Raw genomic sequence first — 19,849 nt, 5'->3', positions numbered from 1 at the left:
ACAACGACCAAACCCAGACAGAATTGTGAATGCCAAGAAGTACTTGCTGACAGGAGCCTGATACGGCTGTCTACTGAGAGGCTCTGCCAGAGCCTGACAAATACAGAGATGGGTGCTTGCAGCCCACCATTGTTCTGAGCATGGCGTCCCCAGTGGAGGAGTTAGAGAAAAGTCTGAAGGAGCTGAAGGGGTTGCAACCCCATAGGAAGAGCAACAATATCAACCAACCAGACCCCCCTCCCCCAGAGCTCCCAGGGGCTAACCCACCAACCAAAGAGTACACATGGAGGGACCCATGGCTCTGGCTGCATAGGTGGCAGAGGATGGCATTGTTGGACATCAGTGAGAGGAGTGGCCCTTGAGACTGAGGGTGTTAGATGTCCCAGTGTAGGGGAATGCCAGGGCTGGAAGGCAGGAGTGGGTAGGTGGTTGGGGGATCACCCTCATAGAGGCAGGGGGAGGGGGAATAGAATAAGGGGTTTCTGGAGGGGGGACCTGGAAAGGGGATAACATTTGAAATGTAAATAAAGGGGGCTGTCCAGATGGCTTAGTGGATAAGAGTACTTACTGGCTGCTCTTCTGAAGGTCCTGAGTTCAAATACCAGCAACCACATGGTGGCTCACAACCACCTGTAATGAGATCTGACGCCCTCTTCTGGTGTGTCTGAAGACAGCTACAGTGTACTTATTTATAATAAGTCTTTGGGCCTGAGGAAGCAGGGCTGAGACCAGAGCAAGCAGAGGTCCTAGATCCAATTCCTAACAACCACATGAAGACTCACAACTACAATGTACTCATATACATAAAAAATGTAAATAAATAAAATATCCAACAAAGGAGAAAAAAAGAGCAGTAAAGAAAGAAAGAAAGAAAAAAAGAAAGAAAGAAAGAAAGAAAGAAAGAAAGAAAGAAAGAAGAATGTGAGCTCTCAGCTCAGCCTTCACTCTCCATTACAGAGTCTAATCCTCTGAAACCATAAGCCAACTAAATGCTTTCTTTTATAAGTTATCTTTACAATGGTGTTTTATCACATCAGTAGAAAAGTAACAATGTTACTCAAATGTGCATGCTTGCACACTTACACGGGAAAAGAGAAGGGGGGAGAGGGAGAGAGGGAGAGAAAGAGAGAGAAAGAGGGGAAGGGTGAGAGAGAGGGAGAGAAGAGGAGAGGAGAGGAGAGGAGAGGAGAGAGAGAGAGAGAGAGAGAGAGAGAGAGAGAGAGAGAGAGAGAGAGAGTTCTGTTCCTATAGAGAATGACCCCTCATTAACACAGGGGCAGAGTTAATCATCAACCCAACCTGCAACTTTGCAACCCTGGTGTGGAAGAAGAATAAGCAGACAGTCTTAGGCACACGTGTACAGGGAGGGACAGGGCTTTCTCTGTGAAATGCTGGTGTTTCACCCATGTTTTGTCTCATGGAGTGGACAGCCACTCTGGTGCAAACTCTTTTCTAGAGACATCTGGAGGAACACAGCTGTTCAAATGATGGGGCTAGTTCACACAGGCTGAGACAAGAGCTCTACCACTGGGCAAGGCCAGCTCACAGGCTTTCTCTAGAGGAACATCCTGGACTATCAAGCTTCAGGTGTGGCTGGGCCGTCCATACATTCCTGATTCATTCCTCCAATTTATGATAAGGAATGTGACAGTCTGGGTGGATTCTTTCTAAGATTTCCTCACCTGCATCCTCTGTTGGCCTCTGGTCTTGGTTCTGCTCCCTTAAACTGCAGTATATTCCAAGTGTTTCCTCCTATGTCTCTGTAATCCTTATGTTGTTATTAATTTTTTTGCAGTGCTGGATATTTCCAGCTGCTCAGCCAGGTATTAGAGCATTTCAGAACCAGACCCGAGTCTGGAGAAGTAGACACAGAGATTCCAGACCCAGATGAAACCCACAGAGAGGGCACCCCAGTTTCACCCACGACTGTGGGGTCTAGGCTATAAGTTAGGAATCTCTTACTTCATGTCTATGAGGTCCTCTACCAACTGTGCAGCCAGTAAATGCAGAGTGAGGTAAGATCATAGACACTCTTGTCTGCCTCCTTAACCCACAAGATCATAGACATAATTGTCTGCACCCCCAATCCACAGAGTATAGACACACTTGTCTGCCACCCCAATCCACAGAAATCCACTCAGAATCTTTCCTTCTAACCTTTTCTTTGGTGAGTTTCTATCTTCAGCATTCTCTCATAGTGATGTGAAACAATCCACAGAGACTGAGACCCAATTTGTAATGTGAGTTCCACATACGCCAGCATCGGGGACCAGGGTCCACAGCCAGCCCCCACAGAGCAGGCAGTGCTCGCACTCCACCTGCCCCTCCACTGAGAAAGGGCTGGTTTCTCACCACCTCCCTGTGGCTTCGGTGGATTCTGTGGGATGCCGTTTGTGGTGTGTTCTACTTCACTGTCAGAGCAACTTCACTGTCAGAGCACCAAATGAAAAGCATCTCTCACGGGTCGCATCAGAGTCAGCCTCAGAGGTGCTGCACCATTCCTTGTCCAGAATTCTTAAAAAGCAAAGTGATTGCCCTCACGGTGAAAAGACAGCCTCTCACGCCGCAGTCATTCACCGGACTTTTCCCACACAGCCATATGAGAACTTCCCAAATCAAGATCAGTGCACGTGACACATAAATTCCTCTGGCACCGCGTGAGTTAACCATGGCCACCAAGCAGGCACTGAGAGAGCGCTGGAATAGAAAGGCTCTGGTGATCTTCTAAAGGCAGGAAAGGACTCAGGAGGGGAGATTCTAGGAGAAGGGTCTGCCCATCATGTCTGCCACACAGTGCCCAAAGGCCCCAATCCATACTGATATTTGGCTCATTTACTGAAAACATGTTTTTCTGTGGGGCTGATTATCTGGTTCATGGGACAGTGATACTGTTATTTCGTGGTGAAAAGAAAGGGATGTGTCCAAGCTCTGGTTTCCTCTCAGCAGATTCCTGGTGCTGGTGTGGATAGGAGCAACCATGGCACAAAATGAAATCTCCACGTACACACATATCCTCCTGATGTTCACTCTTGCATCTCTGTAGACAGCATAGCTAAAGGGAGTGAGACAGGAAGCCAGCACATCTCTGAGTTGAGTCGTCTGTAGAAGTAAACAGCCACTAGAGGAGGGCAGATTTTGGACCATGGACACAGAGACACATGTAAGGAGGGGACTTCAGGGTGCGACAACCAACCACCCCTCCTCATGGACTACTCCAGTCACAGATTCTGCTCAGGAAACTTCAGACAACATACTACAGCCATGCTTGGACTCAATGCGGCACAATCCTGTCTGCTGTCAATATTGCCACTTCAATGTCACACAAATTTCTGCCTCAACATCACCATGATTGGTTTGTAGATCAATACCTGGCCACTTGCATAGGCTTTGTAGCTAGTTTGCTTGCTTGCTTGCTTGCTTGCTTGCTGTTTGCTTGCTTGCTGGCTGGCTGGCTGGCTGGCTTGCTTGCTTGCTTGCTGTTTGCTTGCTTGCTTGCTTGCTTGCTTTTAACTTTTGTGAACTCTTCATCCTCTTCCAACTTTCTGTAACCTGGATATAACTGAAGTATGACTTGACTGTTTCAGACACCAATGACTGAGATAGAAGGAGCAAAGAATGTGTAATTGTCCCAAGGGACTCCAGGAGTTCTTGGTTTAATGACACTGATGAAGCTTGTAAACCTCCTGACCTGACAGATTCTGACACTGTGGAAAGACAAGTGTGCTGCTCTGTATTAGCATATTCATGACACTGTCTGTTGTTGAAGGATCCCTGCAGGCCTTTGGCCCTAATCCTTATGGAAATGGAGCTACCAGTACCAATTTATATCTCCATGACAGACACCCTGTACATGCCCTGTACCTTCCCCACTTGGGCCTGAGGCACAGCATGAACCCTGTCAATGCATCCCAGGACTGTTAACCCCTCCAGGGAAGGATGACCCCACATGCCCATGGTCCACTGCCTCCTCCGGCTGTGTCTTCGATCTGCAGCTCTTCACTAACATACTGTAAGTTTTCTAACATCCAGCCAGACCCTCTGGTGCTGCCTATGGAAAGGGTCATCAAACCCCAAAGTCCACTACCAGTCATAGAGCTCTGTCGGGGAAACCTCGGCGTTAAAATTGCTTCACGTTTTGTCTTCCAGCAGTAAGTGACTACACTGATCTAGAGAAGCCAGTTTCTAAATAAAGACAAGTGTACACTATAGGCCACTAATGCTGCCAGCACAGCCATGAGACTTCAGAATGTACGTTTATATTTTCTGAATGGTTTATACTGCATCCCAGACCAAATAAATAAGTCTCATTCTCTGACATTTTCTGAGCCAAAGGGTGGTTAAGACATTCTTAGAATCATAATCCAAATTTAAACAGATGTTAGTGTGATGGACAGCAGAGGCACTTCCTGCGAGTTGGTGCAGAAACATATCTCTGCACAGTGTAACTCTCTCAGAAGTACTCAAGGGACCGTCGTCCTCAGGCACGATGCATGGAGTGGTCGTGTTGTTGACAATCAACACCCCCATGCTACTCTTACCATTTTGGACCAAGCCAAACTTCAAGAGGGTAAGAAGAGAAGAGCCTTGGAATCCAGAAATACTCATGTTGGGAGCCAACAAAGGCCATAGCAGTTTCTAGACACAGTCAATCAGTTGCAGCATGAGAGCACTTACAGAAATCACCACTCTTTATAATCATTTTAAAAATAAATATTAGGGCTCAGGAGATGGCAAAGTACTTTTGTACAAGCACACGGACCTAAGTTAAGGTTTCCAGCACCGGCATAAAGAGCTGGGCAAGGTGGCAAACACCTATAACCTCAGCACCAGGGAGGCAGACACAGGGGGTTCCTAGAGCTTGCGAGCCAGCCAGTCTAGCCAAATCAATGAGTTCCAGGTTCAGTGAGAGATGCTGTCTCAGAAACTAAGGTGGAGAAATGATTGAGAAAGACATCTATTTCAAACATGGCTTCCATAAGCACACATACACATACATACATGGGTGAGGGAGGAGAGAGAGAGAAAGGGTCAGACAGGCAGACAGAAATATATACAAACATTAACTCCAACCCTAGAGGAACCAACAGAGCCTCATACTCACACACATTTAATAGTCTCTCTTTGGAGACCCACTGACTACCAACCCAGTGTCATGAGAACTTCAGAGTCCCTGTTTGGCCAGTTCTATACCAAGTCATTTCACAAACCTCATTCTTGACCTGCTATGGTTTAATTTATTTTGTGTACCTGGCCCTTTCAAGGATCTCCAGTTGACCCTATGACCTTCAGTGAGCCCACAAAGTATCAAAAAATAAAAGCTACAACCCCTTGATACAAACACTACTCACACTTTGAGGACACTGGCCCAAAGACCTTTCCCCAGCATTTGAAGCCTGTGTTTGATCGTTTGTGTATTCTCCAAAAGTTACTAAGAATAGACATTGATATCTCCCCACAAGTACACTCAGCTATGAGGCCAGCCTGTGCCTTGTCCTAAGCTCTTCTATATGGTGTAAGGCCATGGTTTTCGGGCTTCACCTTGCCTTGAATACGTGATTCTATTTTACAAGCAGCTTTGGCTCATTTAGAGTGCAAACACAGGCACAGGGTGTATATGCACCTCACTGTGTACACATCTGCCTTTCCAGTACAGCTACAGGATAATACCATATAAACGCATCAAAAGTAGACTGGGACCCTGAGATCTCATGGATATCTTTAAACCATCAGGAAAAAGAGAGGTTCAACATTTTACTGGACACATCAGACCAAGGAAGGGTAAAACTCCAGGAAAACGGAACACCCCTTCTACTCTCCCTCCTTCCCTCCCCCTTCCCCTCCCTCTCCCTCTTTCTCTTCTCCCTCCTCCCCACTCCCCTACACATATACAAATTCATAATGTATGGTCTGAGAGTTAAGACTGGAATAGAAGAAGCACACTCACAGGTACACATGCCCACACAGAAATAAACATACACAGAAATTTAAAATTAAAATAAACTTTTAAAATAGGACCTGAAGAGATGGCGTCTCCCTGGTTAAGAGCACATACGACTTACACTTGCAGAGGACCTGAGTTTAGTCCCCATCAACCAAGCCATAACTACCTGTAACTCCAGTTGCAGGGGACCTAACTCCCACTTCTGGTCTCCATGGGTATGTGCATTCACGTGTGCACACGAAGGCACACGGACACACATAAAACATAACTGAAAATAAAACACAATTTTTAAAAAAGATTGGAATTTAAAAGCCCATGTTTGCCAAGAGCCAGCTATTATGGGAAACTGGAAATACTTGGCAAATTACAGCCAATAAAACAAGAAATTTGCGATTTTATTTTGATTCAATAAATTCTGACTTTGTGGAAAATGACAAACATGGCCATGCTTCTGACATAGTTTATTATCAGTCATCTCTGATATGGCAGCAAAAGCTGAAGCTCTGTTAGGAGGCTGCAGTGTGCTATTCTCACAGAGGGACAACCCACATTCACTCAAACTCATGGTTCTCTTCAGCTTGTGACAAGATGTAAGAGGTCGAGGGTCAACCTAACTGAGCTCCAGGCAAGAAAATCACAGGCTGGTGATACCAACATAGAGAAGAGGACGCAGTGGCACATACTTTCTGGCTCTGCTCCGCCACACACACCAGGCAGGAACAAAACTCCATCAGCTGGACCCACAACCAGCAACAAGGGGGTTTAGTCCCCTTTTTTGCCTAATGCTTCTTCAAGTGTAGACCCTACTAGGCATCCATACAGATGCTCAGAGAGGAAGAGGTCTAGAGGGTCTGGTCAAGTTTGGTGACCTCCTGAAGCTACTGTACTGTCTACTCCCTGAGCTTAATGAGCTTTGCCGGGTAGAATTCTACACCTCCCTCTACAGCACCCTGTGTTCTAATGAATTTCTCTCCAAGATGCAATGTCTTATATCAGAGGACACCAAGAGCCCACGTCACAAACAGCATCCCCTAAGTGCTCATTCTGCTTTATAGACCCTTACCCATAGCTCTGCCAGCTTCTTCATGGGTCAGTTCTCACGGGCCTATCCCGCACAATGTGGGGCACTGAGGGGCTTTTCTGCTCCCCATAACTGCTCAGTGCTCGGCCCTCTCAAGTGAGAACTATCAGCTTATTCAGAAGAAGTGATTGTTTGCAGGACCAGATCTTCCTCCCTTCCAGGTTACAGACTGAAGTGACCCACCATGACTTCCACACGTATACCTTTCCCTCACTTAGTCATTTAATTTGCCTGGGAAAGCAGCACTTTTTAGTATTCTGAAAGAGGTCTAGCACATGAACATGACCGCGGTGTGCCTGTGCTATTCAAGGGGAAGTTTTAGGTCTGGAGTTAAATGGGTCATTTATATAAGGTTACTTAGAACAATCTGGAACATTCTTTTCCCCCATACTACTTGACTTTAAACTCAATGTATCTGATGTTCTTTCAGAGTTCCTACAATCAACATTTAATCACTGAACGAATGTTATGCATTATTTAGCAGTTCTGGTTTTAGAGCAGGCATATCTCTCGTTACCATTTAATGCTAACTGATATTGTCAATTATGTCATTTGCTCATACCCTAAAAGAGGTTCTCATCTAAATTACTCCCTCAAAAACCTATGAAGAATAAGGACAGGCATAATATCCATATAAATATCTACTTTCCGAGGATAACAACAAATCAAGGCGTTCTTCGAGATCTACATCCTACCTCTCAGAGACACTAAACAGAAATGGCAAGCCTGGCTTCATGCAAGCTTCTGGTGTTGCCTTGTCCCCTGCCACTCCAATATTTTCCAGGAGCACATCTCCTGGCATGCCCTCAGCCATCTGCTTGTCAGATGAGCTGTATACAAGGGTTTCCAGTGATGTAATTCATGCACTTCTAGTCATCTGGTTTGTGTGCTGTCACCAGTCACCAATGACTAGGGAGAGTCAGCTTGGCTTTTTTACACACTAAGGACAGGCAATTGCTTGAGATATAAATATATATAGATATAGATATAGATATAGATATAGATATAGATATAGATATAGATAGATATGGAAAACTACGAGAACATGGAGAACATGATTCTTGCCAGACTACACTAAAAATCCAGCCTTTATTGAGAAACATGGGGGTTTTTTCCTACTTAAAAGTGACCTGGTCCATGGCTGAAGAAATATCTCAGTTGGTAAAGTGAAGCCTGAGTTCAACTCCTAGTAGCCATGTGAAAACCCAGGCATCATGGTGCTTTCTGTAATCCTAGTGCAAGGGAGGCAAAACCAAGTGGATTCCTGGGGCTCAGTAGCCAGCAAAGCCTAAGTTGGCCTAATGGTGAACATCAGATCCCAGAGAGAGACCTTGTCTAAAACAACCACAGTGACAACATCTGAGAAACTGCAACCAAGGTTGACCTTAGCGTGTATTAATACCTGTGTATGTACGTGTACATGTTGGTGGACAGGCAGACAGACAGACAGACAGACAGATACACACACACACACACACACATGCACACACGCAATATTGTTTGTTTGTTTGTTTGTTTAACATGTTCCAGGCCACAACTTTGAAAATAAGAGCTCACTCTTGATGAGTTAGGCCTGAATATACCCGGTTCCCACATCACTGATCCACCACCAATTCCAGTATGCCACTGGCACATTAACCCATACCCTCATCTGTGTCTCTGTGCTGCAAAGACATGACCTTTGACCATATACAACTCAAGCTGGGTAGTAGCAACAGAGTCACAGACCTTCACAACTAATAGAGAGGACAGAAAGAGGTGGATAGGCACAGCTTGTCCAGATTCCGCTACTCCCATTCATGAAGTACCCTGTCGAGGGTTCCTGTGTGTCGAGACAGGGAGGTGGATGCTGACCCTCATCTTTATTGCTTTAAGAGAAAGGCCGGCTGTAGAAGGAAAGAAGCAAGAAGCAGGAACAGAGATCAATCTAGAACTGTGCTCAGGAATCTGACACCGGAGTAGATGCCCACTGGGCTGTCTCTGTCGCCATGCCACCCTACATCTGAGGAATGGCCAGCAAGTACTCTTGCCTCCACTGGTGACCCGCAGCAAGCACAGCCAGGCTGGGTTACAAAATAGAGCTCTGCCGACCATTTGAGAGGTCATCCTTAGAGCATGCAAAACCACTGCAATCTAGACATGTCAGATATACTTCTAAAATTATTTCAAATTTTGAATTTATCAAATGTTTACTGATAAAATATTTTAAAGAAAATATTTTATCTGCAAAGATGGTATACTTGAGACTAAAGAGATGGTTCTATTGTTAAGAGTACTTGCTGCTCTTCCAGAGGACCTAGGTTTGACTTTAACCCCCCCACACACCCCCCACCCCACCTCCAGCCCATGTTGGATTACAACCATCTGTAACACCAGCTCCAGAGAATCGGATACCCTCTTCAGGCTTCTGTAGGCACTTGTGTAGGGCACAGATATACACGCAGGCAAAACATTGCACATTAAAAATAAAGACAGTATACTCTTATATCCTCATCTGCTGTACTTTTAACTCAAGATTGTGAGAAATTTGCATAACCATCAAGGAAGCCATATTTCTTATATTAAAGACTTCAAGCTGTTGATGATGTGGAATATATGCCAAGAGAGACTTTCACCTCTCATTGTCCTCATCTGGCAATTTAGTCGCGTCTAGCTAGCATGCTAGCTGGGGACAACTATTTTTAAAATATACTGCTTTAAAATATAAATTACAACAATTAGTTAAGATGTAACGATAATGTCTTTGCAAAAATCCCGACAGTAAATTCATCTGAAGGACAACATTCCATTGCATCTGCCCACCAACTTCCAACAGGAAAGTTTTCCAACTTTCCAGCTGGAAAAACAGAGCTTCCAGAAGTAACTGCTCAGAATTGCTTGGAACTGCAGTTTCAAAATCCTAATTTCAGGTAGCCCTCCTAGAGCATGAAGAATGGGGTACTTGGTTAATGCATTTGAGGATAAAGTAAGGCCTTCCCAAGTTTCTTGGCTTCTAATACAAGCACAGTATGCTAAGATCTCTAGGCTGAGAAGTAAGACAACCACTCAGGAGTCCATCCTGTGCTGTACATTATCTCTTATCAATTTGGGCCCATTACTCATCCTACATGCCACACCATGCTTTCAAATTCCACCTGCAGTCTTATGGTTGGACTATACATTTATTTACTTGTTTATGTGTGTATTTATTTGTGTATTTGTTGTTTGTTTGTTTGTTTGTTTTAAGACAGGGTATCATTATGTAGCTCTGGCTATCCCAGAACTCACTATGTAGACCAGGCTGGCCTTGAACTCACAGAAACACACCTCCTCTGCCTTCTGAGTGCTGGTATTAAAGAAGTGTTCCTACATGCCCAGCTGGAATATAGTTTTCATTTCAGTGAAATAGTACAGTGTCTGTAGCCCAATTATCCAACTTAACATTGCACATTTCATAGATCCAAGTACCAGGAACCATAATAAAACAGGTGTGAGCATGATATAGAGAACATACATTGCAAACATATATGCATGTGCAGGTACAGGGTTAGGAGATTAGAGTGAAGAGGCTGTACTGGAAATGAAGTGTGAAGAGGCTAGGGGAGGGGAGATACAGGTGCAAAGAGGCTGGAGTAAGGATGCAGATGTGTGGGTACAGGCATGGGAAATCTGGAGTGAGAAGCCAGTACCATGATGCAGGTTTGACAACATCGTATTAAGTAGGTAGGGATAATGATGCAGATTGAGGCAGCTGGGGTTTGAAAAAGAGGCAGATATGATAATCCAGATATAAAGAGACAGGGAGGCTTCCCAACTTTCCTGGGGCTCTGAGTCTCATGGTGACTTTCAACCCCATCTTTGATTAGGATTCTACAGTGCTGGTGGGGTAGGGCTAAATTAGCTCTACTACAGCTAGCTTCCAGCAAACAAGAAAACTTCCAGGGCTCTTGGTCGAAGTAGGTGTGATGTAGGAGGCCCTCTGATTGTCACTCAGGCTACTGCTCCCGAACTTTATACCGTGTTGTCCATGAGAAGCTCCGACTAACTCAGAGAATATACTGGCAGCTGAGCTGACCTCAAGCCACACCTCAGCCTCCCTGCTGCCATGGGCTGCATTACCATACTGCCAGAGCAGACAGAGCACCCACAGCCTCTGCCAGCATTATCATCCGGCCATGACCAGCACAAGCAAGTGCTCCGTCACACACAAGCTGATGTGCTTGGCCTGCACTGCCCAGGAAGTGCACTTTCCCTGTGGAAAACTATTTTGCCTCTCTTCTAGAGTCCTTCCAACAATTTCCAGACATACCCTAGAGCTGCCCAGGAGGACTCGGCTCAGAAACCAGAAGATCATCCAGGGCTTGAAGGTCAAAACTCCTGTGCGGCCCGATGGAGTTGTTATGCCTGCCTTTTCTGTGCACTTCAGGATAACAAGTATGATAACAGAAAATGTAAGAATAAGTAGGCTGAGCCCGATGTATGGTGACAAGCAGGCTCAAGTAGTCCTTTTAGTGGTCCATTGTCCTCTACAAAGTTGAGAATGAATGCATAGGTGCCCTTGGAGTTTGTGTGCCATCTGATGGAAACACAGCAAGTGTTTGGAAAACCAGCTTTATAGATACCTCCCTTCGTAAGTTTCCTTTTTATCCCTGCCACTATGGGAAGGTTGAACATTTCAAAAGCAAGCCATCTATTTTCAATATCAAAACTTCTGAAAGCAAGAAAAGTATTTGAACCTATTAAATAATATAAAACCCAATGTAAAATTCACACCAGACCAAAGAGCATTTTGATAATGTCCTGGACCAGCTCCACCAGTGGCCTACATATTCTAAACACTCCACAGATGGGTGATAGATGAGCCTGTCCCCCTTCAAGGACCATGGGGCAAAAGCTGCAGCCTGCTTTATTCAATCGGAGCTACATATTCTTGTGGAAGACAGAGTTCTGGAGACATATGTCATATAATAGGCACTCTCCCCAACTCTGAAGACATCCACTAGGAAAGGAAAGAGGCCCAAGTGAGTGACATTACAGGTCCACCATTGTTCCCCCCCCCATACATTCCTTCACCACCTGTGTTACATTTCTTCACCAGCTGTGTTACATTCCTTCACCACCTGTGTTACATTTCTTCACCACTTGTGTTACATTATTTACCACCTGTGTTACATTCCTCCACCACCTGCAGTTACTTAATCTGTCACCATGATAAAATATCCTGACAAAAGCAATTTAAGGAAGGTAGGGCTTATGTTGGCTCTCAGTTCAAGGATTCATTATGGCAGGAATGTCCTGGTGACAGGACCGTGAGGCAGCTAGTCACATTGTAGCAGCCCCTGAGAACCTATATAGAACTGTGGACCTAAGGAAAACCAACAGCCCCACATGGCACATTTTTTTTCATACCTGTATTTAATGTCTCTGTGTGTGCACATGGGCATGTCCTCATGCGTACAATGCATGCATGTGGGGATGTGCATGCACATGTGTGTGCTATTTTATGAAGGCCAGAAGTTAATGTTGTGTATCTTCCTTGATCACTCTTCACCTTAAATACTAAGACAGGATCTTACGCTGGGAAGATTGCAGGTGAACCTGCAGCCAGTCTAGATAACCAGCATGTGCTGGGACTCCTGATCTCTGCTTTTTAAGTACTGGGATCATAGGTGCACCGCTATAACCATGTAGCATTTACATGAATTGTGAGGATCTGAGCCCAGCTCATGACTGTGTGGCAAGTTCCCACTGAGTCATTCTCACCCTCTTTCAAAACCAGATTATTTTTTTAGTTGTGTGTCTGTAAGTATGGAAACATGAGTAAAGGTTCTGTGGAGACCAGAGGCGTCAGAGCCTCTGGATCCTGAGTTATAGGCAGTTATGAGGCACCCAATGTAGTGCTGAGAACCAAACTTGTGTCCTCTACAAGACAAGTCGTCAAAACCCACTACTGAGCCATTTCTCCTGCCCCTGGTAATCTTAGAACTGAATTCTGAAGGCGAAGCTCAACATGTTTTATAACTCTGAGTATATTCTCCCCCAGCATGATCCTCTCTCACAGGACCACAAGTTATTCCCTAGAGCTGACAGGAAATAGCCTTTGCTCCCCAAATCAAGCAGTGTGCCTAGGGGAGGCAAATGTCTATGCCTCAGAGACTAAGTAGTGGTGTACTGATGAGCCAATTTGCTTGTAGGGACCACAGTTACCTACCTTGGCCTTCCTAACAAACACCCAGAGCTACAGAGATAAAGGTCCCAGATCAAAGTTCACTTCCGGAAATGCACATGTCACCATCGGCCAGGTATAGGTTTGGATATGGCTATCTCAGGAAAGGTTCTTAACTCCAGCAATGGGGAGGTGCTCCCAGGAGAACCCCATTCACTTTACTTCCTGCCCTAGATATTAAAAAGCAGCTGGCAGGGATGTTAGACATAGCATGGATTAAAAGAAAAGGGGAGAAAAAAAGACCTTCCTTGGACAAACTTTCTGAATGTTTCCAGGCAGCAGAGAAGACAGCTGTTTGGGGCCTTCTATCAACCATGATCAGAAACAGTAAGTCCAGCTGGGTCTACATTTACCAAGGTCAATTTAGAGCAATGATGTGGAAACAGCTGCCAGGTGCTTTTGAGTGACTCGAGAGTTATCCACACAGTGAGCTGTTTGCTTTCTGTGGGAGACAGAACATCTTGTCAGAAGAGATAAAACGACCTTCTGGCTAGCTCAGGTGTATCAGCCTTTGTCTCGGGTGTGACGAGATGAAATCTCTACCCTCTTCTTGTAGTTTTCATGTGCCTCACACACATAAACCACTCCTACGCTACTGAGACTTGCATACACTCAGGCAATCCTTAAATATCTGCCTGCCAAAGCCAGAGTTGCATTTAGCTTAGGGCACATTTATGTTTTGTTTGTTTGTTTTAATCTTTTACTTTTGTGATTAAGCACCATGATAAAAAACAAATTGGGGACTAAAGAGCTTATTTCAGCTTACAAATCTCAGGTCGTGCTACATCTCTGAAGGAAGTCAATGGCAGCAACTCAAGCAGGGCAGGAACCCGGAGGCATGGAGTGAAGCGGAAACTATGGCGAAGCTCTGCCTACTGGCTGCTCCTTAGGGCTTCCTCAGCCCGCTTGATATAGCACCGAAGACCACCAGTTTACGGTAGCATAGCCTACAGTGAGCTGGACCCTACCACGTCAACTATCAATCAAAAAATGTTCCACAGCCTGGTGGGGTATTTTTTCAACTTGGGTTCACTTTTGCCAAATGACTCTAGCTTATGTCAAGTTGGCATAAGGCTAGCCAGCACCCTGAGGATTCGTGACTCTAGGTGGCTGCTTCAAGGAGCAGTAATAATGACTCGTCTTTTACTTGTTTACTTCTCCCCTTCATTTTTGTTTGTTTGTTTTGGGACAAGATATCTCTATGTAGTTCTGGCTATTCTTGAACTCACTATGTAGACCAAGCCAGCCTTGAACTCACAGAGATCACTGTGCCTTTGTCTCCAAAGTGCTGGGATGAAAGGTATTTGCCATCATGCCCAGCAACACTTTTTTTTTAAAAAAAAAAAAAGATTTATTTATTATTATATGTAAGTACACTGTAGCTGTTTTCAGACACCCCAGAAGAGGGCATCCGATCTCATTAGGGATGGTTGTGAGCCACCATGTGGTTGCTGGGATTTGAACTCAGGACCTCTGGAAGAGCAGTCAGTGCTCTTAACCGCCGAGCCATTTCTCCAGCCCTCCAGCAACACTTCTTAATAAGACCATGAAGAGGGACAGTCAAGTGACCCAATCCTCCTTCCTATTCTCCTCTTTCTTACCCCACATTCATAAAACAAAGAAATTGCCACATAAAAGAATATATAGGAACCCCAGAGTTGATTAGAGCATCAGACCTTGAACTGAACACTACCACCTACCCTCCATCTGACTTCAAGCTACAACCTTGGTCGTCCCAGGGGATGGAAGCCCCAAATAAAAACAACATAGTTGGAAATACATAAGGTATCTCAGGAGTGCGTGCAGGATGAGCCCAAGGCCACCCAGGAGGAAGCAGATACAGATGATGTAGCCTCCTCTTCCTGGGGATGGGTGGCAAGGAGGCAGACCTCCAGTTGGTAAGCAGGTCAAGCAAGTCTGCTTTGAGAAAATAGCTGCAAGCTTTGAAATGCACAGCAGGGCTCAACAAAAAGAAGCCATTTAGAAGATCTTTTCACTTCCTGCCTGTCTCTCACAGGCTGACACACAGAGCTGCCATCTCTGGACAGCAGTCACCTCACAGCTCCATGCTAGGTTGCCTGGTTCTGTGCAAGAGCCCCCTTGTCTAGCACCTTTTTCTACTGGGAGACCAGAGTTTCCTCATAGCCCAGACCTGCCTAGATCATAGCACCTGAGGCTGATGCAGACACACATGCTGGCTCTGTGAGCAGAGCCAGCTCACAGACACCAGGCTTCAGCTCCGGGGTAGGGGTGAGCTGCTCATTTCTGTAGAACCTAACAGAATGAAAATCTCCAGGCCTCGTGAGGCAAACATGGATCTGAGCTTTTGTGGGAGGAAGAATCCTTTGATTTAAAAATAAACAATCACGCCATGCAGTTCACAAAGCCAGCCGACTCCTGCCTCTGCCAGTTCTGTATCTTAGCTCTGCGTGGGCTCACTGGTGAATGAAAGCACGCGTGGGCAAGTGGGGAGGCAGGAACAAAGGGTCAGAATTAACATTCTGTGTAAAAGGTGGGCTCCAGCTTTGGCAGATTCAGGTCTGTTACTTCAGCTAGGGTTTGGCAGGATTCTTTATCCATCTACCCCTTTGATGTGGAGGATACCTGAGCAACTTTACAAAGAGGCCTCCAAGGAATTATAGAATGGTAGTTTATGTTCAAGTCAGACCTCAGGAAGAAGTCCTGAGGATACGGACAGCATGAGATCCTGAAATTCCAGAGAGAGGCAGAGGCTGGGAGGCTGGGCAAGCAAGGAACAAAAATGGGAGAATATGAAGAGACAGTCAATGGGCTATCATGAGATTGTCCCCTCCAATTAAGCTATGACTAGTTTCATGGATCATTAAGGCCATCAGGGATCCTTTCCTGAAAGAGATATAGCAGAAGTGGGAGAGGCTGTCACAGTTCAGGGTTCAAAGTGCCACAGAGAGTAGTCTGAAACCAGGCAAGATGGAAGTTATATCCAGCCTCCTCAAATGGCTCAAAGTGCTGAGACAACCCCAGGTATACCACTGATGGCCTCACTGACAGCTTTGGCACCATTTATGTGGGAAGTATGCCCTGCTCACTCAAGGTGTTCCATGTAGGAAGAATCAGTTCTTCCATCCTGATAACATCCAGCCCTGATTCTAATCCACAGGGTATTTAATGCAATGGAGAAGGAAAAAGCAAACAAACAAATGAACTGTGGCTCTTCCTCAACCATCTGCTCTGCAGGCCTCAACCCAAGAGTAGGTATTAATAGCTAAATGAAAAAGTAGATGTAGCTCAGTGGTACAAGGCTTGCTTAGCCGGCTCACAGCCATGGGTTCAAGCCCCAGCACTGAAAGAGAAAAAATAGAGAGAGAGAGAGAAAGAAACAATGGATGCCTCAGCTCTGCCAGAGAGTCCTCCTTTTGTTCCTTCGATTATGTACAATTATTTGAGTCGAGCTATCACAAGACAAAAGCATAGCAGCAGCTCCTTTCACAAAGTCATTGGCTCTGTGTAGTCTCTGGTGTCCTAAGAATGGGTGGCAGCACTCAGGTAGAGCCACGCAGTCAGCCCAAGGGGAGAGAATTCTGGGATCGGTGCATATGACAGAAGCCAAGTCCAAGTGCCTGGGGAACAGAGGGCTGTAAATGTTGCCTTCAAAGCATTCCTGACAAAAGCTAGGTCTGTATTATTGCCCCACAAAACAAACTCTCCTGAGACTGACCCATGGTATCACAGTCAGTGACAGCATGCCCACCCCAAGATGGACAGGGGAACAGTCTCTAACCTGACCCTTCTGGCTGAGCCATCAGACAATACTTCTGCCATGTTTAAGATGGATCAGCAATGCAGGTCACACCTATTGATGACACGCCTCAACTTTGGTTGTTTCAAGAGAACACTGTTGTGTCAGGCAGGTGCCCAGGATGACTTACTTCCAAACATTTCTATCTTTGGATTACCTCTGCGAGCCTCACATCCCCAAACTTCTTCCCCTTTCTTTGTGGTTTTGACAAAATGCATTTGAGCCATCAACTACCTAGGAAAGCTGCTCCTCCCATGCTCTGTCATAAGGTAGGTCTACCTCTGATGTCCTGCTACTCCCTGACCTATTTGCAGCCTTGTGCATGAGAAGGGTGACATCTGGCCATCTGAGCAATCAGCTCTCCCATGAAGTAACAGGCCAGTTTCTAGCCAGTAAGAAAGAAATAGGAGAGAGAAAATTTGATGTATATCTTAGTCTTCTGGGTTCATCTGGGGTGAACAGGGCAAAAGTTTCACACACACACTCACATACCCAGAACACACACACACACACACACACACACACACACACGCCTGTTGAAAAAAGGACAAATTTAGCCACTCAGTAAGAAATAAGGGGCCTGTGAGCTGGTCATGGGGAAAGTAGACTGGAAAAAAACCTGCCACCCCCACCACCAGCAAAGCCTCAAGGAGTTTCAGGTGGTAGGCAGGGCCTACTTTCCATCCTAAGTAGTTCCTGCAAACTAAACTAGACCCTCAGTTTGGAGAGATCAGGAAGCCAGGAGAGCCGGGGGAACCAGCCCTAAGGCAGCCAAAGGGCTGGGAGAGCAAAGCTGCCTTGCCTCCTTCTTTGCAATCCCTTTCTTTGAGTTTTGCAAGGTTGAAACACCTCTGAAGACCAGAGGCGGGAGGAAGGAGGTGTGGAGCCTGAGGGGAGTTCGGGCCAAGGCTGCAGTTCACCCCTCACTGCCTACCATCCACAGGCGTGCACACTCTCTCCTCTAACACTGATTGTTCTAGTCCATTATGTGTTGTAATTCTGGCCCCAAAGCCTCTTACAAACATTGGTTTTGTGGTAAATCTCCTTAACAGACAAGATTAGCAGAAGGGAGGTGCCATGTCAGAAAGGCCACCAGTTCCGCCCTCCCTCCCTCCCTGTCGCCTTTCCTTTTCCTTCCGCGTGTCAGGAAAGGAAAATGTCGGTCCAGTCTTCACCGGCAGACCGAGGATTTGCCTCGTGAGAGGGAAAAGGCAGGTGCAGCGCATGGTAGCAGGAGAGGACAGCCTCCATGGAAGGACCCAGCCACTCACTAAGCCACGTCCTGGCCCTTCAGGTAGCACGCGGAGCGCACGGACACACGTAGGGAACACGAGAGCAGGCAGGGCTCATAGACACTTGGGGCACGCGCAAAGCGTGAACACTCGGGGATGCACAAACACACGGGGCGTGGGCAACCGTATGGTTGAGCTGTCCCAGGTCCTTGACTCAGGGGCCCATAGCCAAAGGGGGTGGGGTCGGTCACTGGGGAGGGAAACTGAGGCGGTGGGGGGGCGAGACCCGCCCCACGTAGCTGGCGAGGACCGGAAGACGCACGGCGGGCCCGCGGGCCCTGCGGCTGCGCACGGGCACACAGAACCCAGCGCCTGCTCCCATCCCGGCGCCCCTCACTCACCCAGGCGCCCCGGGAGCTGCCGGCCGCGGGCAGACGCGGGGGCGGGCAGAGCGCGAGGCAGTGGCGGCGGTAGCAGCAGCAGCAGCAAAAGCGGGAGCGGCGGCCCCATCCCCGCAGCCGGTTGACGCTCAGTCCATGGCCGTGCGGGAGCAAGGACCGATAGGGACTTAGCGAGGCGGCGCCAGCTCCTTTTGCGGCGCTCTCAGCGCTCCTGCGGCGACGCCGGCCGAGCTTCAGCACCGGACAGCGCCGCCGGCCCCACCCCCGCCGCCGGTCCCGCCCATGACCACGCCCTCTGTCCGCCATGCACGTTCAGGCACGCCCACCTCGCGGGGGATAGGCAGGAGGTGCTCGCTCCGGAGAAGCGGGTTCTATCCCCACAAGCTGTGGTCCCTTCTGCCTGGGACCTTCGAGGGTCACCCTGCAGTGTCCAGATGGGTTCGTGGAGAGAGGACACTTGGAAATGTGGTTGTGCTGCTGAAACACCAAAGTGTTTAAACTCAACTGTCTGCAGTAAGTGGTGGCAGCTGTTGGGGTCTGCAGGCATAGATCCACTGGGAGCTGCATCTCGAAGATGGCCAAGAGAGGAAAACTTCAACTTTGTGCAGGGCCTGAATAGGAGGCTGATTGGACGGGATGTCCAGATGGAGTCCTCAAACAGCACAAAAGGAGTCAGGGTAACTGTGGAGTGTACCCTATGCTGTGTCAAGTCCGAATTTCAGACACGTTTGCCTGGGGGGGGGGGCCTTCCATGCTCACAGTCCAGTCTATCACTGGAATGGCCAGTGCTGAGGGACCAAGTGCAGGTTCTCAGACCACTTTCCAGAAGACCCATAGACAAAGGCAGGATTCAATGGGTAGGTACCCATGGCATCTGAAGACTGTGGGAGGTGTGTGTGTGTGTGTGTATATATATATATATATATACACACACATATATATATATATATACACACACACACACATATATATATATATATATATATATATATATATATATATATGCACTCATATATATATATGAGTGGGTTTGTTTTGAATGTAACAGTCTCAAAGTATGCATGCTTGCATGTAAGGGAACAACCCACTTCCTTCCTCAGGTCTCCCATAGAGCCAGTATCTTCTCATTTCATGTCGTTGTGTCACTGCTAGGAGCCCCAACCACCATCCTGAGTTTGCTCTCCCCTGCCTGGCCAGTCCTCTCACTTCCT

At 46.8% G+C, this 19,849-nt stretch overlaps 1 protein-coding gene across 1 annotated transcript in view; it reads right to left on the bottom strand.

Annotated features, from left to right (window-relative positions):
• Window positions 1–18,882, bottom strand: part of Ptprn2 (protein tyrosine phosphatase receptor type N2) — a 755,793-nt gene extending 736,911 nt beyond the window's left edge. Inside the window, exon 1 of the mRNA XM_021201639.2 lies at window positions 18,639–18,882. Within this exon, the coding sequence (XP_021057298.1) occupies window positions 18,639–18,747 (109 nt within the window). The 5' untranslated portion in view covers window positions 18,748–18,882. The remainder of the gene's footprint in view (window positions 1–18,638) is intronic.
• Between the last annotated feature and the right edge of the window lie 967 nt (window positions 18,883–19,849).

The sequence above is a fragment of the Mus pahari genome, chromosome 7 (genome assembly GCF_900095145.1).
Source record: "Mus pahari chromosome 7, PAHARI_EIJ_v1.1, whole genome shotgun sequence".
NCBI lineage: Eukaryota > Metazoa > Chordata > Mammalia > Rodentia > Muridae > Mus > Mus pahari.
Note: the sequence above shows the minus strand (reverse complement) of the source record. Positions and strands in the feature narration are given on the sequence as shown.